General features: G+C 45.9%; 1 protein-coding gene across 9 annotated transcripts in view; it reads left to right on the forward strand.

Annotated features, from left to right (window-relative positions):
* dmd (dystrophin) overlaps window positions 1-27,731 on the forward strand; it is a 281,446-nt gene that overhangs the window by 117,636 nt on the left and 136,079 nt on the right. For 8 of the 9 annotated variants that reach the window (XM_076049405.1, XM_076049406.1, XM_076049401.1 and 5 more), the window contains exons 10-23: window positions 4,200-4,328; window positions 7,773-7,868; window positions 9,080-9,178; window positions 10,854-11,035; window positions 11,813-11,963; window positions 12,498-12,617; window positions 14,083-14,184; window positions 16,523-16,630; window positions 16,708-16,887; window positions 18,462-18,655; window positions 20,936-21,059; window positions 23,545-23,623; window positions 24,496-24,608; window positions 26,460-26,588. In XM_076049405.1, the coding sequence (XP_075905520.1) occupies window positions 4,200-4,328; window positions 7,773-7,868; window positions 9,080-9,178; window positions 10,854-11,035; window positions 11,813-11,963; window positions 12,498-12,617; window positions 14,083-14,184; window positions 16,523-16,630; window positions 16,708-16,887; window positions 18,462-18,655; window positions 20,936-21,059; window positions 23,545-23,623; window positions 24,496-24,608; window positions 26,460-26,588 (1,806 nt within the window). The remainder of the gene's footprint in view (window positions 1-4,199; window positions 4,329-7,772; window positions 7,869-9,079; window positions 9,179-10,853; window positions 11,036-11,812; window positions 11,964-12,497; window positions 12,618-14,082; window positions 14,185-16,522; window positions 16,631-16,707; window positions 16,888-18,461; window positions 18,656-20,935; window positions 21,060-23,544; window positions 23,624-24,495; window positions 24,609-26,459; window positions 26,589-27,731) is intronic. The other variant, XM_076049409.1, reaches the window with a different exon arrangement.

Here is a 27,731-nt window from a genome sequence, read left to right on the forward strand (position 1 = left end):
ACAATAAATAAATGAATAAATAACTAAACAGCACGACTAAAACAGAACAGAATAACAGAGAACCATCATTTGTTGCTTTTATTTCCAACAGCCGCAGCCAGAAAAACCAAAGCTTTGGCTCGTGGCCTCACGTGTTCCGAGGCTGCTGGGCGATAACTGGTTGCGAGGACGAGGACAGACGGCCCGAATAAAAGCGCAATAAAGAAGCAAATCGCACACATTGGGTGTGGTGTGCCCAGAGTTACGGCTGGGAATATTATGGTCCCTCCGGCTTTGAATGACCACGTTTCCTCCTTCAGCCTCACTGGCTTCGTGTCCATGACCCCCAGAGTTGCGCAAAACCTAAACATCGCAATAAAGAACTGGTCATGGAAACACTCAAACTTGGAAAACCCTCTCCGATGTGGCTAAAAAGGTTTTGACGCTGTCATGAGGTGGTTTTTCAGACGTATCCATATAGAGCAGGGGTGGCCAAACTTTATTTGCAGTGAACCAACCACGGGGGGGGGGGTGATATATGACTGCCTTCACACGGGCCGGACAGAGACACACAGCGGGCCGGATGTGGCCCGCGGGCCGTAGTTTGGCCATGCCTGATATAGAGGAATATCGCGGTGTCATGTGACGTACGGGGTCACGTGACCAGTTGACTTGAAGTGAAAATGATGCGTTATGTTTGGACGGAGGAGGAGGAGGAGGAGATGGAATATTTTATTGCAAGTTATCAAAGAGCAGAATATAACAACCATTATTGACAGCAAACAACACCGAAATCCCGAGGGTTTGGCGAGAGTCACGGCTTCACGCCGTCCAATGGAAACACCTGCAACTCAAAATTGTAATTGTGGAAATATCGCTTTTATCTTGCGAAAAACTGTCATGGAAAAACGCAGCTCGTGTCTGGAGAGGCTGCAGGTGCAGTGGTCCTCCAGGGACGCGGAGAGTGACAGGGAGGGAGTGAGAGAGGTGGGGTTTTCTTTTTTAATCTTTTTTTTTTTTTTTTTCTTAGCAAGGTGCGACGACGTATACGAGGACGTAGGGAAAGATGACGAGCGCCAGGAACAAGTCAGATGGCAATAAAACCAAAGACATGAGGGCGAAGGGGGGGGGGGGGGGGGAGTAGCCGACAAGGTCTATTATCTGCCTCCTCCCTCCATCTGTCATCATCAGAGTGCCGCTGTCAGCACCTCCTCAGCTCCTCCTCGCCACACAACCACCTGGGACTCTGGGAGAGCAGAGCTTAAAAAAAACAACAAAAAAAACTAAGAATTTAGAGTTTGAGGGAGTTGGTTGGAAACCGTGTTTTCGCCAAGGTGCCACGTCCATACAGCGCAAAATGCTTTGATCTGGCAGGCCTGCGCAGATATCACAACCTCTAATAGAAAAGAATAGAATAGAACACCTTGATTGATCCCACACTGGGGAACTTTGCTACTTGGAGCAACAAAAAGTAGAGTGCAAAGAGAAGAAAAAATTATATATATATATATATATATATATATTTAAAAATAAAAAAAGATATTTATTTTTGAGGTGTTTTATTGCATGTTTATGAAATGCAAATTGGTTAACAAGGTGAATTTATTTCTATACATATAGATCTGAGCTGAGTCGGTCATTGGCGGGAACTTATCTGCCCATGTCTTCGCACCTGCATTGCATCAAACCGTCCAGTCAGAAGGTCTGGACCAGGCTTTTCAATCCAGCTCGCTGAATTTGAAGAAATGATGTTAATAGTGAGTGAGTCATAAAATAGCTGTCCTTCCTCCGTGTTTTCAGTGTTCTCAGGGTCATTTCAATGACGAGCTAAAAACCGTGGGGCTTCAAAGACGCTGATTTTTGTTGCAACTTTGCTTTGGTTCATTTTCAGTTTTCATTAAAGCTGCATGATGATACATTTTCTACACATCCCTCATACATATTTATAGGCCCCTCTGTCAAATTTTCGAAACCCATTGTGGCCCACCAGTCAAAAGGTTTGCTCAGCCCCGGTCTGAAATGTGCAAACAAATCATAAGTTGTCTTTGGCATCGTCGGCCTCGATGAATTTCTATCAAACGCAGAGTCGAATGCCGCAATCATAAAAAAATAAAAAAAAAAATAAGGAGAAGAAGTGGGAAGTAATAAAAATGGAAATAGCTTTTGGGTCAACTTCAAAATCCTTGATGTTGCCCTTAAAATTTTATTGTTTGTAAAAAAAAAAAAAAAAAGGATTCTCATTAAAATGTAATAGTTTTGGTTGCACCTGTGATATATAGTCAACTTTTGTTCAGCTCACTTTGCGTTCAAAAGGGATGTTGCAGAATTATTTTTTACGCGATTTACTTAACATTTTTCAGTAAACGTGATAAATTTGTTCTTTTTTTCTTGATTTTGTCACAGCTTTTTTTTTGTTTTTCGTGAGCTCCAAGACTCCACCCAAAGTTGCGCGGAGAAAAATTAAAAAAAAATAAAAAAAAATAAGACACCTCCAAAATATGAAATATGCACACACCCCTGGTGGTGGAAGGCCTCACAGGAGGTGTGGACCATAAACCGGCAATTTTGTCTCGCGCAAAAACAAAGTCCACAACATCTGGAGAGAGGGAGCGTGGATTCCCTCCCCTTTGTGAATAATTCATGGTGCACGCACACACATTGGCAGGAGTGATTCAGTGAACAGCAGCAAACACGCACATATGCACACACCTGGTGGTCATTGTTTTTCCTCTGCTTTATTCGGTCTTGCTGCACCACTGCACTTCCTGGCTGACCTCAAGCTAAATGTCAAGGCAAACTGCACTTTCGCTTGCAGCTACTGTCCTCTGGTAAATTATTTAGCACCCGCACACTCGTGTCGCTGCGGTTACAGTATCGACTGGAAGCTCTCAAAAAAATAACTTTTTTTTTCCCACAAAAGTTTTGATTCCTTTTTGTAACGTTCACACGTTCTCTGAAGCATACGTGTGGACATTTCCAAGTCTGTCATATGGACTTGGTTGAACCATGTGGAATTCAATTTGTGGTAAAAGTACAGTCGCTAACTCCCTAATCTTAAAGGTTCTGTATGGACGGCCTCTGAAAATAATGACCCCTGTCCTTTTTTTTCAAAGTTATTTGTGGGCGGGGGGTTCTTTATCATAGAATAATTCTGAAATTTGGGGCAAAAAGAGTCAATGACTTTATGGCCAAAAATGATTATATTATATTATGGATGTGACAAAGGGCACTGAGCCCTCTAGGTCAGTGTTTCCCAACCGCTGGGTAGAAAATGGGACGGCGTTTTTTCATTTTTGTGGAATGAATTTGAGTGCTGTCGAATAGCTTTGGGTCGCGACTTCATGGTAAGGAAAAAAAAAAAGAACCACTGATCCAGGTATCCGTTTTAGTCGGAAGCTAAAACTTGCGTCCCGGAGTTCTGTGGTTTCACAGACCAATGTGTCAAGCAATTTGGACCAAGGTGAAACAATGTGGGAGCTTTCACATTTGGAAGCAACCACACAGACGAGGCGAGATCGGGACGAACTTGGCCAATGGGATGTTAGCGCAGGAAGTAAGGTGAGAGAGGGAGAGAGAGAGAGAGAGAGAGAGAGAGAGAGAGAGAGAGAGAGAGAGAGAGAGAAGGTTAGAAGTTTATAAGGAGAGGGGAAGAACCAACCGGCGCCGCTTGGCTGGGCTGCTCGAGTGCTTTGACGCTGTGCTGCTTCTCTGTCGTTGACTTTGCCGTAACAGCGTCTGTTGCTGCCTCTCTGCTGCCTGCAACTAACCGGCGCTGGGTTTTCAACCGTCGGGATCTTTTGGAATGCCGTCAGTGCCTTGTCTGGAGAGAACTCAGTTGTAACTGCTGACTGCACTCAAAGATTTAGGGAGCTTTGAGTTTCAAAAAAGGAGGCCAAAAAAATAAAATACAGAAAAACCTGCATTCTGTCTTTTGGCCAGCAGGGACCGCTAAAAACGGTTGCAAAAAAAACTGCATTCAGTTTTCATTTTTTTTTTCCACCTCCGTTTTTTTGCTTCTCTGCTTCTCTTTATCCATGTTGGCTGTATGTTTTTTTGGTTTTGCTTTTTCTTCCTCTTCTCCTCTTCCTCCTCCATCTCATTCTCATTCTCTCCTTCCTCTCCTCTCTCCTGGACCTTCTTCTCCCTCCCTCTGCTCTACCTTCTCCCTCTCCCTCTCTCTCTCTCTCTCTCTCTCTCTCTCCCAACTCTGTCACTCTCAGATCACAGTGAGCGTGGCTCAGGGGCGCGTGCGGAGCCCCTCGCCTCAGCCTCGCTACAAAAGCTATGCCTACACCCAGGCCGCGTATGTCACGTCGCCCGAGCAAAAGAGGAGGCGCTTTACTGAGCAGGTCCGTGTCAGCGCAGCACTAACTGTCCATGCTAACTGCCCAACCCCCCCCCCCCCCCCCCTCTCCTTCTCCAGCCCCTTTACCCTCTCACCAGCACCACCACTGTCCATGTCTCTGCACGCGTGTTGGCTGCCCGCATGTTTTCTTGCTTTCTTTTCTTTGTTTCGTCTGGCCATTGACCACAAATGTCACTCCATCCATCCATTTTCAATACACTCTTCTTCCTGAGCTCAGCGTCATGGGGGTCTGCTGGAGCCTCACCCAGTTGTCAGTGGCCGAGAGCTGTCTGATACTCTGACTCTGGCAAATGATAAACTTTGAAGATGGTGCGTAAAAACCGTTTTTCACGTCTTCCTTTTCTTACTAATTTCCCCCGCTAAAGTGAACCGATTTGAGGCTGAGAACATGAATAATGTTGAATCACCCCTGAGGCAACATTATTGCGAGCAAGGCCAGTATTTTATAATGAATATGTCCCAATATTATATGGTACCGTGGACATTCTTTTCTTTTCTTTTTTGCAGTAGTTTTTCTAGTGACGTGAAATAGTCGTACCATCTTCTTAGAGTGTTGCGCTGCGCCGGGGACAAAGTCAATGCGCAATTATATATGAATTGAACCGACGCAAAGTGACACGCACACAAGCCAGCGCACTTCCCGCCCCCATGACTCTAGATAAATGGGTGTCCAACTCTGGCCTGCGCGCCAAATTTGGCCAGTGTCGCATATCTAGTTCACTGTGGTTATTTTATTTTGAAATGTATTACTAGCCTGTGAAAAGGGGAAGTTATTTATTGTGTAGTGTTCCATATTTAGTTTGACGCAAAACTTGTTTGGGTCCGTATGAAAAGGTTCACTGTTGTATATATCAATAATATCAACGTTGGCCTGCGGCTTTGTCCAAGTTTTAAATGTGGGCCCCACTGTGTGTTTGAGTTTCCCACCGTGACCGTCGCCGTTTTGAAGTGAAGTAAGTACAAAAGCAGCAGCAGGAGGAGGATGTGTCTACTTTTATAATTCTCCATTTTCATATCCTGACGGGGGCAAAAAGAGCCAAACTGTTAGTTTTAGTCACAGCTTTGCCTCTCTTTAGTCTTGAAGATTTGCTAGCATCGACATGCTTAAATCACCAGCATCTCCAAGGCTTCAGGTTTTTACCTCATCATCCTTGAGGTGTGCTCTCCCTCACAGCAGGGGTAGAAGGGTCGAATTAGGACAACTGGACTTGTTCTTGTGATCTTGAAGACGTTTCGCCCTCATCATCCCACCCAAAGGCTTCTTCTGTCCTGAAAACGGGATTGGAGGGTCCCAGGTATTTCACCACCAGGAGGCTGGGTGGGGCTTAGACTGATGCTAACTGCTGTTAGCAAGGTGTTGATTTTTCAGCAAAAGGTGTTGATTCTGCTAATAGAGCGAGCCGCATGAAAGGCTTTTCATTAAAAAAAAAAAAAACTTTTGTTTTGTTGATGATGGCTTTTGTGTTGCTAAGGGATCATTGGAGGCCGCAGTGATCACAAGAGACCGCTGTGGTTAATTGCCGTTGTGTGACTAAACGTATCCCATCATCTAGCCCTAGTGGTAAAACGTTCAGGAGCCTTTTGAAATACTTAAAGTAGCAGTCGGGCGTCCGGCTCAACTCGGCCGGCTGCGCTAAGACACCTCCCGGTGAAATAATAATTAGCCATGTGAGCTCAAGTCGAGCACATCCACTGTTCTTGGAATCTCAGCCTGTAAAGTAGTGTTGCGCGCTACTGCAATATTTGGCATTGTAGAAGTATAATTTGGTAAGCCCGGAATTAGTTTTAGATATGGTTATTGCTCTCATGATACTGATATCAGCAAGTGTCAATATTGGGCGACACGGTGTTTAGCACTGTCGCCTCATAGCAATAAAGTGGTGGGTTTCGATTCCCGGCCTAGGCTCTTTCTGCGTGGACTCTGCTTGTTCTCCCTGTGTCTGCTGGGTTCCTCTCCAGGTTCTCCAGCTTCCTCCCACACTACAAAAAACATGCATGTGAGGTGAATTGGAAACTCTAGATTGACCATAGGTGTGTGTGTGTGTGTGTGTGTGTGTGAGTGTGAGTGGTTGTTTGTCTCCATGTGGCCCTAATTAAGTGGCCGCTGGTCCAGGGTGTCACCCTGCCTTCGCCCTATCACAGCTGGGAGAGGCTCCAGCAGACCCTGAGTGCAGGAGGAAGTGGCTATTTAAAATTGGATGGATGGATGGATGGACGGTATCAATGTTATCGCTAGCGGCTGTGAAGTCAGCGGCTTGAATGATAAAAACCCACCGCAAAGTTTCTCCTTCAAGGACAAAGAGGCGCTGACATTTTGCCAAGCAGCGTCCTCGCCGCTCGCCTCATGTTTTAGATGAGAAACAACCCATAAAGGGCGAGTAACACATGGAGGGGGGTGGGGGGGGGGGGGGGACAAAGGAAAAACACGCCTCATGCCGCCGGAGGCTCCAAATATCCCCTGTTTATTTTACCTCTGATTACTTTCAGAGTGTGAAAGGCCCGCCGCCGGCTAATTTACGAGGCTCAGCGACGTCGGACGGAAGCCGCCGCCGATGCCGCCGAGCGAGCAAGCGAGCGAGCGACCACGGAGGGAGGACATAAAGGGGGAACACGGCGAGAGGCGGGCGGCGCCGGGCGCTTATCAGCGAGCGCGGCCGATGGAGCCTCGTGTGTCTTTTCAGGACCTTATTACCAGAGAGAAGAATTGAGGCGGCGAGATAAAGAGGCAGAAGTTGTTAGTGTCCGGATCAGTCACAGGCGCACAAAGGGAGATACGTGTGTGTGTGTGCGTGCGTGTGTGTGTGTGTGTGTGTGAGAGAGAGAGGGGGCTTGGGGGGCAGAGGGGTATAGATAGAGAGAGACTCTGAGAGACAGAGGATGAGTTGTTAAGGTTGGACAAAGGCCAGGGCTACTTGTTGGGGCTAGTCATGGCTAACGCTAACAGGCCTCCCACTCTCTCCCTTAGATATATATATACACACACACTAGCAGTCAGAAATTTGGACACATCTGCTCTTTCTTTATCTTTAGTGCTTTCTGCACTGTGGATCCATACTGAAAACATCACATATATGAGCAAGATGAATTCATATGAATTTATGTGAAATATATGAATATTGTTATTTCACACTTTTTTGTGCAATACATATTCCATATGTGTTCACTCATAGTTTTCAAGCCTTGAATGACAACCTACAAGGCAAATAGTCATGAAACTGAGAGAGAAACCATGAAATCAGAAGAATGTGTCCAGATTTTTGACTGGTAGTGTATATATCAACCTGCCACCTACCCCCCCCCCCCCCCACCCCACCCCCCTCCGCACCCATCTCTTCTTCTTCTTCTTCTCCTTCTTCTTCTTCTTCTTCTTCTTCCCCACCACCACACCTCTGACCCCATCTCTGTCTTTTCCCCTCCACCCCTCCAGTTCCTGACTCCGGCGCATGAGGAACTGCAGCGGGGCCTCAGCCCTCTGCCGCCAGGCTCCGCCAGTCTGGAGGGCTACCAGGCCGCGCTGGAGGAGGTACGGCGCTTGCCAAAATAAATAAAAAAAACTATCTCACCCTTTTGAAACATTCAATTGGAAGTCAAATTTAGGTAGCATTTAAATGGACGTGTTGTTGTGCTACGTCACTTGAAAGTCTGATTGGATCTTGCTGGAGAGAAGGTTAGCTTGGCTTAGCTTAGTTTAGTTTGGCTATATTAGCTTAGCTTCCAGGCCCACACTAATCCTATTACGTTAGAAGTATAATTAGAATGCCTTTTATTAATCTCACATTGGGGAAATTTGCATAATTATAGCAACACTATAGTGCAAAAAAAAAAAAAAAATTATATTGATTAAAAAGTAATAAAGAAATAAAATTAAATATTTAAGGAGTAAGAAAGGGGGAAAAAAGCACACGTGCTAAGACCTTTGTTTAATTCTTGAGGGGAAGGTTTGTTTTTCCCTGGCAAAAAAATAAACAAATGAAAATAAAGTGCTACTGTTCGCCACCATCGAACCTGCAGCTGTGGCTCCGCTCGCTTCCAAAATGCCAAGGCAAAGTCAAGAGACGAGCTGCAAAACCATGGCGTGCCTGCAGTTGCCCAGAATATCCTCCCCTTCAAGCCAAGTCAAATGAGACGTTAAAAGAAGACTGGGTTCATATTAGAAAGTGTTTGCAATCGAGTTTCTCATGGTTGGATTCTGGGAGCCACACCCCACGCTGGGGTGTGGCTTAAAGTAGTCACACGTCTGCTTCTATGGATTACTGAGCCTTTGGAGGGAAAGTCTGGAGGAATGAAGCCACTGAAAGTGAACAAATGAACAAAAGATTAAAATTAGAATTAGATTTAGGATGCGTTTATTAATCCCACATTGGGGGAAATTACAGCAACAATATATAGTGCAAAGAGAGGGGAAATCATATTAATTAAAAAGAAATAAAATAAAATATACACAGAGTAATAAAGGAAAAAATAAATAAAAATGAAGAACCTCAGAAGGATGATTGGGAATATCTATAAGAAAGCTAATTGCAACTACTTTCATATATTAAAAACTCGAGGGTGAATCCTCTCAGAGGAGAAAAACACAATAAATACCATGAAATGAATTCAGATGATAAACCAGAATTAAGAAAGTTGCTTTTTGGTCAAACAAGAGTGACTCCCTGAAAAAGTGCCCCCCCGCCCCCCCCCGGCCCCTCCCCCTTGTTGTGACTGTGTGCCCCCCCCCCCCCCCCCCCAAAGGTGCTGACGTGGCTGCTGTCGGCCGAGGACGGGCTCCAGAGCCAGCCGCCCGTCTCCAGCAGCGTGGAGGAGGTGAAGGAGCAGTTCCACACGCACGAGGTCAGTCCACTGGAAGAGTTTAGAGTTTCCACCACCACAGTTTCATGCCATTTTTTTCCCACTGGGATGCAAGAAAAAGAAACACGAGGTGCTTTTGTTTTCACAAGGAAATAAAGTTTTGCAAATGCGTTGAACCACACGGATGAAAAGACAGTCTGCACATACACACTCATACATACACTTAAACTAAAAAAATTAAGTAAGTATAAATACATTTAATCTGTCAGCATATCAATAGAAAGTAAATTATCATTTGAAAAAAATTGCACACAGAACGAGAATTTTGTAGCAAAGTTAATCAGAGAACATGTTCAAATCTCTAATTGATTAAATAGAAATCAAAATTCAGAGTAAATCCTGCAGCGAAGAGGTTTTTCTTCTCGTGCCTTTACTTAACCAACAGCTACTTTGCTGACCGCCGCCACCTGTGGTGGTGACGTTTTCACACTCTTCCGCTCAGTCCGCTGTTTCCGCTCTGTTTCTGGGGCCTATGTGGATTCCCACAGAGCCGAGCGGCTGCTTTTGAGGTCGGCTGTGCGTTGCTGAACGAACGCTCACTCGCCAGCTCGCTCACTATCGACTTTTTTTTATTTTTTGCACCCCTCAAAATGAAATTAACCCTGAATGGTGTTTTTTTTTTTTTATGTGCTGCGGCAAAACCGTGAGGCAGAGCCGCATAAGGGTTGGGAGTAAAGACAAAGAGATTAAGCGGCGAGGTGAGGAGTGGAAATGTATTTTGAGAGCAGTTAAGGCGAGGAGAGCGGAGGTCGTTCAGCGGCGGCGGCGACGCATGAGCCTCCACCTCCTCCTCATCCTCCTCCTCATCCTCCTCCTCCAGTCTGAATATACACTTACTTGCAAAACGTCAGGGATTTTAGACTTTTGAGGGTCAAAAATGACAGAAAATCTACCCGAAGTGGCGATCATGCAGTGATAGTCGAGGAAAGCGAGCAACAAAAGAAATGCTGGTCATGTGACCTCCTGTTTGTCAGGGCTCAGCTTGGTCTCCTGATGTCAGGATGTGGACAGCGTGACGGAGAGGACTGTTTAAACCAGGGGTGGGCTGACTTGTTGACTGGTGGGGTCGCAGTGGGTTGTAAAATGTGACAGAGGGAGGGGGGGTGAGAGGGGGGGTAGCGGAGCAGCAGCAGATGGATGGAGTGCTTCGGTGGGCCGCCTCGTATAGGAGCAAATTTGAAGCTCCACGCTATTCAGCCCCTGATTGAAATGGCTCTTAAAACAGTGAGAAAATGGTTGAAGTGCAGCAATTTTATGACTTACTGACTATTAATATAATTTCTTCAAGTTCGGCAGCCCGGATTAAAAAAGCTTGCTGCATGCGGCCCCCAGGCCGCAGTTTTCCGATGTCTGGTTTAAATCATTCAGCCGGATACATTTAGTGGAGAAGGGCAGAATTTTCTCTTTGGAAAGGACAGAAAAAAAATCTATAATTCTATTTCAGGCAACAGTCGTATTTTTTAAGTTTTTGCGTTGAGCATGCGTATGTGCGCAAATTGTTAGCGCTGTAGCTGTCGGAAATAGCGGAAGAGCAAAAAAATGTGCAAAAAACAACAACCTGTGTTCCAGAATCTCCTGGAGCAGCAGCAGCAGCAACCACAAAAAGCATAAAAGGACGTAAATAAACACCGACGACGTTCCCTCCGTCTCTGGCCAGGGCTACATGGTGGAGCTGACCTCCCACCAGGGCAGCGTGGGACGCGTCCTCCGCGCTGGCGCCGCCCTGCTGGGGGAGGGGAACCTGAGCGAGGAGGAGGACTCGGAGATCCGGGAGCAGATGAACCTGCTGAACTCCCGCTGGGAGCACCTGAGGGTGGCGAGCATGGAGAGGCAGAGCAGGTGGGAAAACCAGAGTTTAGATCTCAGAATATTCCGAGCAAACGTGTCGTCTGATCAAGTTGTTGGTTGAAAGGAAACCAACAGTGCACCTTTAACTACCCACAATTCCAAGGATTTTCAGTACAGGTAGTTGCATTTCAGTTGTCACCGATTCCCACCGACCAGTATGGAATTACTTTGTTTGTTTTTTTTGTTTGTTTTCCTCAGATGTTCAGTGATTTGAACAACATTCCTCAGCAGTAATGTAACAACATTTTCATATCCTGGCATTTTCCACCTCACCTGCGTCTGACGCTAAATAGTTAGTTGGTGATTTGGTCTTTTGCTGTCAGGCAGCTGGGTTGTCCACACCAGGCTTCCATAGAAATATGCCGGTCCATGAGGTCAGCTCACTAGGAACAAGACCCTTGTTCTATGTATGTTCTTATGTATATAGCTAAAACGTGTTCTAAGGGTAGGAAAAACAAAGCTTTTACCAATTTAAAGATCATAAATCAAGCCAAATTTTACACACTCGACCTTTAAGCTTCTGCTGACTTGCTAAACTGTTGTCAATTTATGAATTTCAGCACAGTTTTCCCTCATCATTTTGCCAGAAGTCAATTAAAAACAAATCTTTAGCCTCATCTACGTCATTGGGAGCGTGAAGCGTCTCGTCCGTGACCCAGAGGGGGGCGTAATGACGCATGACGGGAATGCCCACTGGTGTTGACGCTCTCTCATTGTCTCTCTCTCTCTCTCTCTCTCTCACCCTCTCTTTCTCTGTCTCTCTCCCAGGCTCCACGAGGTCCTCATGGACCTGCAGCACCAGCAGCTGCAGCAGCTCACCCACTGGCTGGACGCCACGGAGGCACGCATCAAGAGGATGGGCTCTCAGCCGCTGGGTCCCGACCTGGAGGACGTCAAGCACCAAGTGGAGGAGCACAAGGTCCCGCCACGTTTTGGATGGTTTACAGTTCCTGTGTGGTTCACGTTCTTCTCACGCGGCCGGTGTTGGGTCATACAATGTGCAAAGGCCATTTTGGTTGTGTAATACACAACAATGGGCAACGTTTTGGCAATGATTGAAACATTAACGATTAATTAAGAAGCGCCACCCCACCATAATGTTACAAATCATTTGAGAAGAATGAACATTAGATGGTTGTGAGCCAACAGTGTGGGACTATGATTCACCGTTTGGGAAAGTTGACAAGTTCACAAAGTGTCGAATTTTCCCCCATGTGTTCTGTCTTTCTCAAACGAATGTATTTCCTCAAATATAAAGCGTAATAGATGTATAACACTTTCAAACGGTCAAATCAATAGAAAGAAAAACTGTATAAAGTCCTCAAAATCCCTCTTGTGAGAAATTTGCTAATTAGCTTGTTTACTCATTGGAGCATTTTGGTCGCGGGTTGTTTTTTTTTTTTCTTTTCTTTTCTTTTTTTTAATGCTAAATTTCTGTGTCCCCACCGCGCAGCTCCTTCAAGAGGATCTGGAGTTGGAACAGGTGCGGGTGAATTCACTGACCCACATGGTGGTGGTGGTGGACGAGAACAGCGGAGACAGCGCCACCGCCGCCCTGGAGAGCAAACTACAGGTGAGGCTGCAACAGCAAGGAAGCGCACTTCACGGGGCTTCGTTGTGATTTTTTTAATTTTTTTTTCACACTGCATTGTTTTTCTCAGCGGGAGGCGTCTTGAAGCGGCTGGACAAACAGATTGAGCTTCGATTATAGCTTCGCCTTTGGACGCTACTTCCGTAATTAGGGGCGGGCCCGTCTGCTCGCAGCTTTTCTGCTGACTTTGTTTACCATGCTGCGCGTCTTCATCACCGGGCGCCGTGGCGAGGGGCCCAGTATCTGCTGACTGCTGATACTATTAATTGTCCGCGCTCGGCTTATCTACCGATCCCTGGGCTTTAGCCTCCCGTGCTAACCTCCGTGCGGCAGCGCTGCGAAGGAAGCTGAGATATCTGAGATCGCAGCCGCTGGTCGAATTTTTAAAACTAACTTTAATTGCTGGCTCTGCATATGTATACATATACATATATATATATATACATATATATATGGATTAGCGTACATTAGCATGTGCAGCCCATTCACTCGATATGAACACATTGACATGCGTCAGTTTCCCTGCTCGCTCAGTGGAGGAGGCAGAGCCATGGAGATGAGAGGAGCGGGAGGAGGTGGGGCCCATTTTGGTGAAAAATAGCTTAATGCCCCTTTAAATCAGGGGAGAAAATCTGCCAAGGACTATAAAAAAAAATTAAATGAATGAGCTGAATGAAATGTATAATAATTAAATGCAGATTGAAGCACCCTGTGGAACTGATTAGTGCCCAGAATAAAAAAAAATCTTTAACAGACTGTTTGATTCATTTTCTGTCTTTTAAGATGCTTTTTCTTCTTTCTTCTCTGATTTAAAAACTAAGCCAAGCTAACAAACATCAAGCCCGCCGCCTCAATCACGGGTGCTCGCAATCGATCTGCAACGTGGCTGGCGGGCGAAGCGACGTGCGCCTCTTTAAAGTTTCACCAGCCAGCTGTTCCCGCCTGCTTTGTCTTCATTAGCGGGCACATCAGGTGGTGGGGGTGTGGTGGGGGTGTTGCGGTCTCTCCTGGTCAGGGGTTTAGAGTTTCGGTCGTCAGGGTTCGAGAACGAAGCTGAAAGCTGGAAGGAGAATCAACCAACAAGTCGACGTCGGCTCACCATTTTTTCACTTTAAGGAAATAAAAAGTTAAAAGTCGTGCCAATGACTCGGCCCTCCCTTTAACAGCCAAGATCCACTCTTGCCTACGAGCCCCCGTCCCTGTGGGAGACGTTGGGAGACAAATCAGATTCTCCCCATTTTTTTTTTTCCTTCTTCTCCTCCTGGCAAACTTAATTGGTGGGGAAAAATGTGAGACCGTCAGCATTTCAGACGACTTGATGGAAATGTTTCAGTCGCTCCGGGGGAAGTCATTCAAAAGTGTGTTTGTGCTAATACCGACTTCGATAGTTGATTTAAGTGCTTGCATGTGTGTGTGTGTGTGTGTGTGTGTGTGTGTGTCTTTACAGGTGCTCGGCGACCGCTGGGCAGCCATTTGTAGGTGGACGGAAGAACGCTGGATTCTACTACAGGAGATTTTACTGAAATGGCAGCACTTTACAAACGAACAGGTATGTGTGTGTGTGTGTGTGTGTGTGTGTGTGTGTGTGTGTGTGTGCGCTCCCTCCTATTTAGCAGGCTCAGAAAGGCATTTCTAAGCACATTCAGACTTAACGTCAGCTCAATATTATGCACGAAATAATAGAAAATGCGGCAACACACAAGAATGAAAATATCTCCCGGGTGTGCGGAGCTGGAGGCGGCCGACGTTGAAAGGCTGAGCATCTCTTAGGATGGACATTACCAGGAATCATTGATTAATCAGCTTGAATTTTTATTTTATTTTTTTTTAAAGTTGTTTCAATAATAATTTTTCTGAATCGAAGATTCTTTTCCTTCATTTTGCTATGGCTAATCATTGGTTACGCTTATTGTTATTACTGTGAGGCACATGACACCAGGATGGATACTTTTTAAACATCCTTTTGCTTTCATAGCTTTTGGGGCTGTTGTTTGAGCTGCTTCTGGAATTAATTTTTTTTTAACACTATTTCTCTCAAAACTTTAAAGGTACAGTGTGTAAAATTCTGCCATCTATTGGTCAGATTTCAGATTGCGGCACTTGTTCGCTCACCCTCCCTCCCCAAGGCTTGCCAGTGAACTACGGTAGCCTTGCGCACACAAAACAGGATACTCCGTCCACCTTCTTCTTTGTTGGTTTATTTCATGAAGCCAGTGTTCACCCTCAATACGAAATGTGCTGTCAGGTGACCTGGATTGTCCACACCAGGCTTCCTTAGAAATATGTCGCCACAAAGATGGCAGCTAACTGGGAGCAAGACCCTTGCCATCTGTATATTCTTAAATATATGAGAACTGTTCTATTGGTAGGAAAACCAAATTCCTGTTGTTGTACTGCGAGCACACACTTTTATTAATGTGTTTATGGTCAGCATATTAAACGTTTACCAGATAAAAATCATAACTGAGGCCAAATTTTACACACGGGTCCTTTAAGTCTAAGTTTAATTGAACTGAAGGAAACATATTACGCAATAATAATTAATAATTGCTGGCTGTGGCCCTGAAGATATTAGACCATTTGAAATAGTTTTCGTAGAAAATTTTCACCAAGAAATTAATTATTTTTCCCACTCGGCATCCGCAGCAATTCATTCCAAGGCCCCATCCGAGGATTCCGAGGAAATCAAATGCAGCAGGATATCCGACTTGCTCCTGTGCCCTTATTAATGGCGGGGAGAGGGGGGACGGTCGGAGGGGGAGGCAGCAAATATCACGCCGTTGGATTAGCCGTGATTAACCGATCGCTCTTAATTAAAAGAGGGAAATTCTCCGGCGCCGCCCCCGAGGGCCCGGCTCTGTTTACAGTTCTGTTCGTTTAACGGCCCCTTTTTCCAGACTGCCGGACGAGTCGAGCTTTATGTGACGCCGAGACGCCGACAGAGATTCTTCGCCGTATATTAAATCGTTAACGGCTGTGATTCCGGTCTCGCGGGGCGGCCGAGGGCGGCGAGAGAGCCCGATTGGCGGCGGCGGCGGCGGAACGACTCGCTCGCACGCACACCGAGTGCAAATCCCTTCCCTTCCCTTTCCTCCTGGCTCCTGGACGTCTGTGAAAGCCAAATTTAATTTGATGAATTATTCAGAAACATCAGGAAGTACGCTCCGACTCATCGTCACCGGCTAAACGCGCGCTGAAGTTCCCACCGCCGGAGGGGTCGGATAGGGGGACGCTGTCGCAGACCATCAGCTCGCAGAGGACGAGATCTGACTGACTCCTCCTCCTCCTCCTCCTCCTGCTGCTGCTGCTTTCTACCCTTTATAGGTCTTTTTTTTTCTTTTTTTTTTTTTTGCCCTTTCCTCACCTTGTTCGAGCCCTCTGCTTCCTTCTTCACCTGTTCACTCTCGCTTTCTGTTTTTCCGCTCTCCTCTCTTTTCATTTTCTCCTCTTGACTTCGTTGTGGAAGACCTGCTCCGAAATCATCGGACTCAACTCTTTAAAGTGGAGCCATACCTTGTGGTGGTTGTTGGATGTGTTAGAATAGAATGGAATATCATAGAACACCTTTATTAATCCCACAGTGGGGAAACCAACTGTTTTGTGAAAAGAAGATGGAAAAATTATATTAATTTAAAGAAATAAGGCAATAAAAATAAAATATTTGTAGGGTATTCAAGGGAAAAAACAAGATATTTACGTCTTATGGACAGTTGGATTTGTTGTTCATTGTGGGGCGATTGGGGCTCTTTGCCCACTCTTTGGGGTCTCCTGGCAACCTTGCAAGACCAGGGACCCGGTGGGCACCTCTTTCTGTCCTCCTTTCCTCATTTTTCACCCGACTAATCCTTCTCGGTATCTCCTCTCCCGCTCTCGCCACCTTCTCCCAGTGCCTGTTTGACTCCTGGCTGACCCAGAAGGAGGAGCTGGTGCGCTCCATCAAGACCTCCAACCTGAAGGACCAGGCGGAGACGTCGGCCTGCCTCCGCCGCCTCACAGTGAGTCCAGACCCCAGCACCTCACCAAGCGCAAAAGGAGATTGGGGGCGAGTTTAATGGGCTCTCGGCTCCACCAGGCGGTGAAGGTCGACCTGGAGGTGAAGCGTCCCGCCATGGACAAGCTGTGCTCCATGAGCCAGGACCTCCTGTCCAGCGTCAAGAACAAGGACGTGGCCAGCAAGCTGGAGGCGCGCCTGGACAACTTGGCCCAGCGCTGGGACCGACTCATCCAGGGTCTGGAGATGAGCAGCTCCCAGGTAGGCAAACCTTTTGACTGGTGGGTCCACAGTGGGTTCAGAAATGTGATAGAGGGGCCGGAGCAGCAGCAGATGGATGGAGTGTTTTTGGTGACCCTCCTCATAGGAGGAAAACAATATATAATGGGATGTGTAGAATATGTAGATGTTGCTTAAATGTCAATTGAAAATGAACCAAAGCATTACACTAAAATATCTGCCCCACGGTATTTAGCTCTTTATTGAAATTAAATGTGAACAAAATCGACATTAGCACCTCTTTGTTGAATATTCTTGCTAGCGATTTAAATTTCAGCCAGTCCTTTATAGTCCTTTTGCAACCAACTTTGGCGGTCCCTGCTGGCCAAACAATAGAATGAAGGGGATTTTTTTTGTACTTCAGCCGTCGTGGTTAGTTTTTTTTTTGTGTGTGTTATTTTCTCGATAAAGACGCTGCCACTCTTACGCCACTTGTAATCCGATTCTCTGCAGAGCTACGTTATTTATGTGGGCCAGTTTTCAAGTACTGCTGAACGTCAGCAAATGAAGGGACTTTATCAGTCAGTAACACTGAAAAATATCTCTTTTCGTGGTTTTTGATGATTTCAAACCCTTAGATACCATCGTACGAACAGGCCCTTTAACTGATGTGTGTGTTTAATAGTGGTTTGAAAAATTATAATCGAATTGGTTCGTGTGTTTCGCACGACGACGTTTCCTTTTGCTTTTGTACCTTTTTTTTTTTTTATGGTTCTTGCATTGCAGCTTCCAGGAGCTGCTCCTGGAATCAAGGACAAGGTGTTGGTCATTTTCAGACGCTCGCTTGAAAATAATTGATAGTCCAAAAATGTGCCGTTCTCCCAGCAGTCGTGTCGGATTAAGAGTTCTGACGGGTCTTGGCGCCCGCTGCTTTCAGCTCCTCCAAGCCTGGACGTGTGACTCTGTGGGATTTGCTTCATCGGTGTGCCGTTGACAAAAACATTGCTGAGTTTTGCGTTATCCGCTCTGGCCTGATGACTGCTAGTTTCTAGATAGTTCCGAAGGCCACCGAGTCCTTGAAGTACCGCGAGGCGGGTCTCCGTCGCCTGGCTACAATCTTTCCGCCTGCATTTCAGACCTGCTGACCAGATTTTTTGGTATCCACGTGCAGGCTGGCTCTCGCCGCCCTGCAAATAAATGGGGAAAGTGCACTTGTTTTTATGGCGGCGGCGCCGGTGGCGTGATTGATGTCACCTCTGTCGCTCTCGCAGGCTGTCAGAGGACAAAATGGAAGTGTGTGCGGGCAATTAGACAGATGTGAGGGTGTGTTAAGTGGTGATTTGGGATCTATACGATTGTGACAGAACCTTGTAAAGTGACGTCGCACCTGCTTTCATGCCCAGACTGTCGACATTACTCTGGGTGCACCCATAGCACTTTTTTACAGTGCTTGCACTGCTAGAGGATAACTTGTTTATCATATTTAAGGGGAAAATGTACTTTCCGAAGAATGTTTAGTCCACCAGAGAAGGTCTCGCTGGCCCTGACGGCTTTGCCGCTCATCCCTATACATCACACATCTCCCTCCCTCTTTCTGTCCGTCTCTCTTTGTGCAGCTCTCAGCGACTGCCAGGACGCCGCCGCCGCCGCCGGTCACTCAGCAGCAGCCCGAGGCCGCCCACTCGGTCGCCCACACGGTGACGTCGAAGGTGACGGCGAGGGAGAAGGTGTCAGCCGTGCGGCAGACCCGGGAGTCGCCGCCGCCGCAGAAGAAAAGGCAGGCGGTGGTGGATTCTGAACTCAGGAAAAGGTGAGTGAGTGTGTGTGTGTCTGTCCGTCTGTGTGTATGTATGTGTGTGTGTGTGTGTTGCCTGTGTGGGGTCTCCTCCCATCACGTAAACACGGCATCACAGCGCGGTTCGTCTAACCTTTGCAATGTGTTCAGTTTCATGCATCCCTTCCTGCTTTCCTACCTGAGCAGGTAGGTGTTGACCAAGGCTGCAGATACTGTGTGTCTGTGTGTGATAGTAGAGAACCTCAAACTCCCCCCAGTGACGGTAGAGAAGTAGGAGGTTCTTGAACCCCACCCCTCCCCTCCCCGTGAATAGAGAGGCAACTGATGGTAGAGACATGGATTACAGAATAAAAGTATTTCCTGCTCGCAGTGTCGGAATTGTTGTGTCTAAAAAACACAAAAGCATAAATACCTACTGTTTGTTGTTGCAGTTTTCTCCTGAACGTTGACCCAAAAACCCATCATAACACATGAAACCGACACAATCCGTGATCGACATCCAGTTCGGTCGCACTGAATCTCGTAAATTCCAGAGTGATATAGAAGAATATAGACTCCTCCTGGTGAGCAATGAGGCCTTGAGCACCACTGAGGCCTTGAGCTAACTGAGCGACTGGAAGCATCATAGAACCTTTGCGTTCTGACTTTGCGTCAATAGATATTTGGCGGTCGAATTCTACTCGGGTTCATGTGAACACCGCAGACAGTTTTCACATGGCTTGCCTTATTATTTAGAGATTTAGCAATTTTAAAAAATAAAGTCCCACCCCCCCATTCACATACACACCCATTCAAATTCAACCTCCACGTTAGACTCATTCATTCATTCATTCATTCATTTTCCATACCCGCTTAGTCCCGAGCTCAGGGTCACGGGGGTCTGCTGGAGCCTCTCCCAGCTGTCTTAGGGTGAAGGCAGGGTGACACCCTGGACAAGTGGCCAGTTCACCACAGGGCCACATAGAAACAGACAACCAGTCACACTCACATTCACACCTACGGACAATTTAGAGTCTTCAGTTGACCTCACATGCATGTTTTTGGAGTGTGGGAGGAAGCCGGAGAACCCGGAGAGAACCCACACAGACACAGGGAGAACATGCAAACTCCACACAGAAAGGTCCCAGGCCCGGAATCGAACCCACGACCTTCTTGCTGTGAGGCGGCAGCGCTGAACCACTGCACCACCGTGTCGCCCCACGTTAGACTCATTTTTGCAAAATGTCTGAGGACTCCACTTGATTGGCGTTCCAGGAAGTCAGAAGTGACTCACGTCACTGCTAGCCTTCAGCGCTAGCTAGCCAAACCAATCAAGTCAAAGCAACATTTTGATTGATTGATTGATTGCTGTGTTCAGTCAAGTGTCAAACACCATGATTGGTGCCCAGCCCTCATGGGCTGATTAGACAGCGATCATTACACTTGTCGAATAATATCCCCACAATCACATCCACGACAGGTAAAACATCGCATTTTTGCATCGCACAAACCGTCCTGATGTTGATGGACTTGCGGCATTACTGGTGTGGTCGCTGGTATTGGACCAACCTGGTGAGGTCGCTGGTATCAGTTCCCTTTGAAACATCCCAAGGGACTGGTTTCCGGAATTTCAATTTCAATTTCTTCATTTTTGAAAAGGGACAAAGTATGTTAATCGATTCCATTGGTAGTCCCTTTGCCAGTTGTTAATAGATGCTTAACATCTGGCAAAGGGACCCACACACCCTGAAAGGTGCATCAAGAATGGACCTGAGTCACAGAGGTGTTGAACTGGATCTTCTCGCTTCAATCATTGCCTGATACCAGCACTTTTTCCGTGCTTTTGGTTGCTGCAACACCAGCGGCAACATGACAAACAAGACCCTGTTGCAGACACAGTTGTTAGTTCAGTGTGGAAGAATTGTGTCTTTGTATGGAGAATGCTAGTCCCCCTTTCTCACTTCTCTCCAGTAGATCTGGCTGCAGATGTAGATGTGAAAATGTGGTGCTAATGTCGTGCCAGTGCCTCCAATACACCCCCAAGCCTTCTGTCTTGTCAAGCTGTCTGCCGCGCGTCAGGTCCATTGATCAACAGCACACAATGCGACCGGCGACGGGGCTGACGGAATGACAGCCGTTCAAAGTAGAAGAATTGAAAGATTTTTTGAAAAGCTCGGCGGGGAAAAAGTTTCAGGAGCGAGGAGCGGCAGTGTGTTTTTCCTTTCCACGATGACGCGCTGAGTCTGTTTGTTTGTTTGTTTGTTTGTTTGTTTGTTTGTTTGTTTGTTTGTGTGTGGTTTGTGTGGCGGCCCCCAGGTTCGACGTGGACTTCACGGAGGTCCACAGCTACATGACCCGCGGCGAGGCCATCCTGCAGAGCCCCGAGTTCTCCGTGTCGCGGAAGGACAGCGGCTTCCAGGAGCTGCACGACAAAGTGCAGGTGAGAGCGAGGCGCGTCTACCCGCCAGGGATGAATTTTACATTCCGTGCGGCGGGGGCGGTGGCGTCCCGGCGGACGTTTGAAATTCACTAAAGTGTGCGTGTACATGAATATTTGGCTGTAGCCTCTTGTGCTGTTACAAATAGGTCTCAAAGTCCAGAAGTTTGTATCTGTCGTTCCGTCTTTGCTTTTGGTTTTGATCTTCAATCTGCCTATCTTTTATATAAGCAGATTTTCTTATTATACAGTAAATATTTAGCACAAAGGACCTGTGGTATTCTTTTCATCAGGCGGTCGGGGACTAATTAGAGCTACGAAATTCAATTCATCGCGATCAATTAATCTATCGTTTGTTTTCTACGATTTGATTCAATCAAAGAATTATCTGAATATGCAACAAAAAAAAAAGACTCTCAATGGCTGGAAATCGTCCCGTCTGATTGGTTAATAAGTTAATAAGTGTGATGTCACGAAAGAAAGAGGCGGAGCCAAGGGTTCGTATTTAGAAAACGTCCCCAAAAACTTGGTGCTGACAGTGAAAGCGTGAAGCGTAAAGTGTTTCACCAATAGGAAGCCTGGCAATTAGCAGCTGTGCAGGCAGTGAGGAAGTCTGGTTGGTGTGATTTGAATGAAAAAAAATGATATTTGTATATATGGAAATATTTCCAGGTTTTGACATGTTGGAAAAAAAGGGGTTTTTAAGGGACCTCTGTAGAAACCTTTTAGCCTTGTTTCTGGATAAAAATGAAAGGTACATCTCGGGATTAAAACTCAAAATTTCTGTCTCCCTTAAATTAAATACAAACAAATGATCAACTCAAAATAACAACAGTCCACTCGACAATGTGAAATGTTTGGACCGAGATTCATGCCGGCCTCAGGGGAAGAAAAACAACCAAACTCATTCAAGACAGAAATTCTAATCCTGTTGGGAAGGAAAACACAGCTTTGTGTGCAAAGGCCTTGAAGTCAGGTCTTTTATTTCGTGCCCAAATTTGTTCACCTGCCCATCGCCCAGTCAGCTGCTGTGTAAATAAACACCTGCAGGTGATCATCAGTGGAAAACCCTCCTAAAGTAAAGAAGCCGACGGTGCGGGTGCAAAGCAAAGTTCTGCACCCCAGCTGCAGGCTTTTTTTTTTTTCTTTTCTTTTTTTTTTTTAGCCCCGTTCACGTTACAAAGTGGCTCCCATTATTCCCGCGGCAGGTCCGGTTAGAGCGGCTTTGAATAAATCAAATTAAGAATAATGTCTTGTCAGGAGGATGAAGAGCCGGAGATTCACATTAAATTCCAGCGGTGTTCTCCCCTCTCGCTCCCTGCTGCTCCCCGTCCATTATTAGCCTCCACTTTGAATTAGGAGCCGCTCGTAATTACTATATATGTGTCCACTTGTGATTTAAGACGAACAACATCCATCACAGATTGGGGGGTGTAATTCTGAGCTGGGCGGCCCTTACACTCGCCCCGGGTCAGCAGGTGAAGCGCTGAAGTGCTGAACGGGCTTCGGAACTGCAGAAAAATAATTTATGAATCGTTTGCGGCGCCTCGACCTCCACCACCGATGACATGTGTTTGATATTTATATTGGTAAAATATTAATAGACTGCCCATAAATACATTCATAAAAGTGTATAATCATAGCACAATAAAAGTCATTAGGTTTTCCTACCCAAACAGAACTTATGTTAATATATAAACTATACATCAATAAGGGTCTTGTTCCTAATTAGCTGCCATCTTGCAATGACATATTTCTAAGGAAGCCTAGCGTGGACAATCCAGGTCGCCTGACAGCAGTTTCTTACTGACTGCTCGTGTCTTTAAAAAAAAAACAATGAAAAATGAGGTGGAGGAGGTATCTAGGTTTGGATGCGATTGCCACCGTAGTTCACTGGCAAGCTCAGGGGGGTGGCAGGGGGAGCGAAAGACGCTGCAATTCAAAATTGGTCCAATTGAAGCATCAGTCTTACATCAGACCTTATTAGAGAGCAACTGGTTTTAAAAACCTTCACGACGAGAGTGAACGATTGATTGATTGATTGATTGATTGATTGAAGCTGAACATGTCAACTAAAAAAAGAATGAAAGTAAAAGGATATATATACATATATATATCAAGGACTCGTAACATTTCAATTGTTGTTGAACTATTTTATTTTTAACCTATTTGGTTTGATCAAATTTGGTTGATTGTTCAATTGCAACAAATGCCTATTTAAAAAAAAAAAAAAGCTGAAACACTTTCTTTCTCCAACATACACTGAGAGGTTGTGTCCTAAAGGTCGCGACGGAATAAATTCAAAGCTGGCGCCACCTGCCGCGCTTGAGACTCCAATTGGACATTGATTTTTTTTTCTTTCTTTCTTTTTTTTGCGTTTTTTTTTTTTTTTTTTTTTTTTTAATCTTCCTGTGCTATAAATAATAATTCCTCTGCTGCCGGCTTGTCTCTCGTCTTTTACCTGGCCATCTCTCACTCTCACTCTCAGGCCATCGAGCGGGAGCGTCCCGAGAAATACCGCAAGCTTCAGGAGGCCACGCGCACGGCCCAGACGCTTTCCGAGCAGGGTAATGTCCACGCGCACACACACTCACACACGCATGCTGGGAACGCACCCCCCGTCTGTCCCCATGGCAACGCCTCCACCTGTCCTACCATCTCCCCACTGTCGCCATAGAAACACTGACAGAGCGATAGAGGAGGTGGACGTTTCTTCTTCTTCTTCTTCCATTACTTCTTCCTCCTCTTCTTATTCGTCTTATTCTTCTTTCATCCTTCACCCATTCACTCGGTCGTCCTTGTGCTATTGTCGGTGGCCTGTGAAAGTGGAGGAGAACTCGGCACATGCACGCTCTCCCTCCCCACACATCTGCCACGAGCCCCGACGCAGCATTCGGCGTTTGCAAACTTTTTTTTCAACACTTTTAACAACTTCAAAAACCGTGTTTTAAATGTAAATACAGTTCATACATATACATATATATATATATATATATATGTATATATATATATGTATATATATTTATTTTTTTTTATTTATTTTTTTCTTATGCTTGAAATTGTCCATTTACACGAGAAAAAGGTCCGTTGGCAGCCAGAGGTGTGTGTGTTTTTACGTGTGTGTCTCCCTTCAGTGGCCAGGTTGCGCCACCCCCCCCGTACTCCTCCCCACCCACCCGAGCTAGCATCCCGCGCAGAATATCGCCGGCTCGGCCTCGTTCTCCTCTCCTACAGACGACATTCAGCGGGACTCTGTGCGAACACAGCGCGTGTGATTGTCCCGTCCTCCTGCGCGTGTACAACTATGAAGGACGTCACTCTGTCACTCTGTGTGCGTCTGTGTGTCTGTCTGTGTGTGTGTGTGTGTGTGTGTGTGTGTGTGTGTGTGTGTGTTGACGGCCCTCTCTTTCTCTCTCACTCTCTCCCCCTGCTGGCCCAGAGGGGAGCCGTGCTGATGACATTGCCCAGGCAGCGGAGCAGCTCAACCAGCGATGGAGCGGCTTCTGTGGCCTGCTGGCTGACAAGCTGGCGTGGCTGGCTTACCAGGCAAAGGTACCTTCACACACACACACACACACACACACACACACACACACACACACACACACACACACACACACACACTTTGGGGTACCGTGAAGGTGCTGGAATCTAAGTGATCTTCTTTCTTTCTCATTGCTAATGCACCTGAAGTTTTGTAAAAAAAAAAAAAAAAAAATGATAGCAAAAAAAAAAGTGTGCTCTAATGTTGCAACGCCTATATGCTAAAAATGAAAATCAGGAAGAAAACAAAAAGTATATTTATACATACACTACCGGTCAAAAGTTTGGACACAATGAATTTCAAGTCTTTTCCTCCATTCTCAGGACTATTGACCGTTGCAGTTTCTCACTGAAGACATCAAAGCTACATATGGACACACATGGAATTATGTAGGAAACAATGAAAGTGTAAAATAACTTCTAGATGGATATACAGTACATATATATACACACACACACACGGTGAAATATGGAACTGTCTGGTTAAAGCTGTCTGGTTGGACTGAAATGAGCTTTTAAGGCCACGATGAGAAGGTTTTACATACTAATGATTTCAAAGATTCCAAAAGAAAGTCATTTCGTGGGAGATTTAAATATAAATGAGAGATTGGGTCAATCAGTCCGTCTTGGGAGCTTACCAGAGTTTATGAGTTTCACACAGCTGTGTCACTCTTCGGCTGTGTGTGTTTAAGCAGAGGCAGTTTGCACGCTGCCAAACTGCAAGTTCCGGAAATAGGTGGGAAAAAAAACGACTTAGACCCATAAATAATGCTATTCCCCAAACACAATGTGCCCCCTGATGTTGGAGCTCACTATCTGGCGGGCTAACACAACGCTAATGTTGCGCTATTTCTGCTAAATCATCCACTTGGTTCAAAGAGCCGGCTCCCTTTCATTCATTCATTCATTCATTCATTCAGAAGAGTGTTGCCTTTTGTTCGGGGTGCTTTTAAATACAAATCTCAAAGAATGCAATGTTTCTGTCTGCTCTTATTGACTGAGTGGCTCTGCCAGCAGGTCCGTCTTTCACCGAGTGTTCTCAGAGTTAGATTGATCCGTAAAATACAATGAAAGCAATCAGCTACAGCAACTTACTCATTTAGCTTTTTTTTTAATCCTCTGTACGTGTATTCCAAAAGAATGCAAACTCTGTCTCTGATCGACAGGCTAACAGTCAATGTAAGGGACTCTTACCCTGTGACCAATATCAGTCATCTGTCAATTCCCCATGCCGTCAATGATCGAGAGGTCGACGGAAAAACCAAAATTCCGCCGTCGCTAAAAGCTCAAAGTCATGAAATTCAAAAGGCGTTTTTGAGCCAAACGACTCAAACGATCTGACTCACTGGAAAGAACCGTGATTCTCATCTTCCTTGAGTCGCACGGCGACGCACCGTGCGTTTCCTTCGCCTCCCTTCCAAATCCTCCTCGGCCCGACTCGGAATCTCAGGTTTGCCCACCATGAGTCGGCGCCGGTCGCATCGATCTTCCTCACCGGCTGGAGAAAAGCGTCTTGTATTGCAGGCCCACCGGAGGTGTCGAGCTGAAGAATCGCTTTGCTCATCGCGACTCGCGGCACGTTAAATAGGCCAAAGGAAAGTGGAAGGAGTTGCAAGCCGCCTATTGTCTGACCGCTGCCTTGAGGAGGCGCTGTCAGTCTCCCCTACTGGCTGTAGATAATAGGGCACCGCGCTACGGGGGCGCTCCTCTGTGAGTCCAGTGAACGGCCCAATGTGTTTCTTTTTTCCGTTCCTCACCAGGACCCTGAAGACAAAGAGACGAGAGGAGCGTTGTAATGAGTTTCCATTGGTCCAGGTGCGATGCCACTCTCTCCACTGCCTTCTTCTTTGCTTTGTGTAGGTGTTGGCCTTCTACGGCCTGTTCGAGCAGTGCGAGCAGGCGGTGGAGAACAGCGAGACCTGGCTCAAGGTCCAGGCGCCGCCGGCGTCCGAGCCAGAGCCACTCAAAGTGCAGCTGGACCGCTGCCAGGTGAGTTCTCCTTTTTTTTTTTTTTTTTTTGTTGCTGATCTTGCAGATTCTAACGTTAATATAGCCAGTCAATTATCTTCTCTCATTGGATTTTGTCTCTGGTCTGGGTAAAGGGTAAAGGGTAAGAGGGTAAGAGGCACCACAGAAACTGCTTCTGTGTGAAGGTTAGGAAAAAAAACTGTCGTATTTGTTTTCAGACGTGAGTCATATCGTAAAAAGATCCGTTATGGAGGTGTCTTCCCACACTGACAACGTAGACAGAATTCTATGTGCTTTAGTCCACAGACAAAATAAGTCTGAAAGTGACAAACATCTTCCTGAACCACAAAAAATTGTAATCAGATCATTTCTTTGTCAATTCAATTAATCGATTTGAGTTGATTAATTGTTTCTGCTCCAGAACAATCTTTCTCAATGAACATCAAAACAGGTCTAATGTGTGTAGCTGGACCGGTGTTTTTTTTGTTTTGTTTTGTTGTTTTTTTTGCTGATCTTGCACCTTTCAACATTTTAATATAACCAGTCAATGATCGCCTCTCATTGTATTGTATTGTTTGCTGTCGAAAAGGCTGATTGTTGGTGATTTTGCCTCTGTTCGTCTCGTTGTATCACGTTTGAAGTATTTGGCTTCTTTTTGTTTATGTCTGTCTCTCTACATGCATCTGTTTGTCACAGCTGTTTTCTGTAAGTATTCTTAAGTCTACCAGTAATTGTTGTGTGTGTCTCCTGCTGCTCAAATGTTTATGTTTTTGCTTTATTGCCGAAAATGCACCATCAAAATATGGTAGCAAAGATAGCAGTGTTCAAACGATCAGGTTAGCTACTAGCTCGATGGCTAGCAAAGCACATTTCGAGATGTGCATCCAAATGCGAACAATTTTAAAAAAGAAAACACTGTCACGTCGCTGTTTCTGAAATGGGGAAAACTGCAGATGGGGAAAGGGGATTTTGCTAAGCTAATGCCTCGCGCCGTGTACGCTAATCTTTCGCTCGCGTCACTCGCCTTTTGAAACAAATTTGAGTGGTCAGATTTTAGATTGCAGCGCTCATTCGCTCACCCCTTCCTCCCTCTATTAGTTTGCCAGCGAGGTACGGTGACCTGGTTACCTCGTCCACCTTCTTCTTCGTTGTTTTTTTTTTTTG

The sequence above is a fragment of the Nelusetta ayraudi genome, unplaced genomic scaffold (genome assembly GCF_046127955.1).
Source record: "Nelusetta ayraudi isolate G7.1 ecotype Tasmania unplaced genomic scaffold, CSIRO-AGI_Nayr_v1 ptg000114l, whole genome shotgun sequence".
Lineage (NCBI taxonomy): Eukaryota > Metazoa > Chordata > Actinopteri > Tetraodontiformes > Monacanthidae > Nelusetta > Nelusetta ayraudi.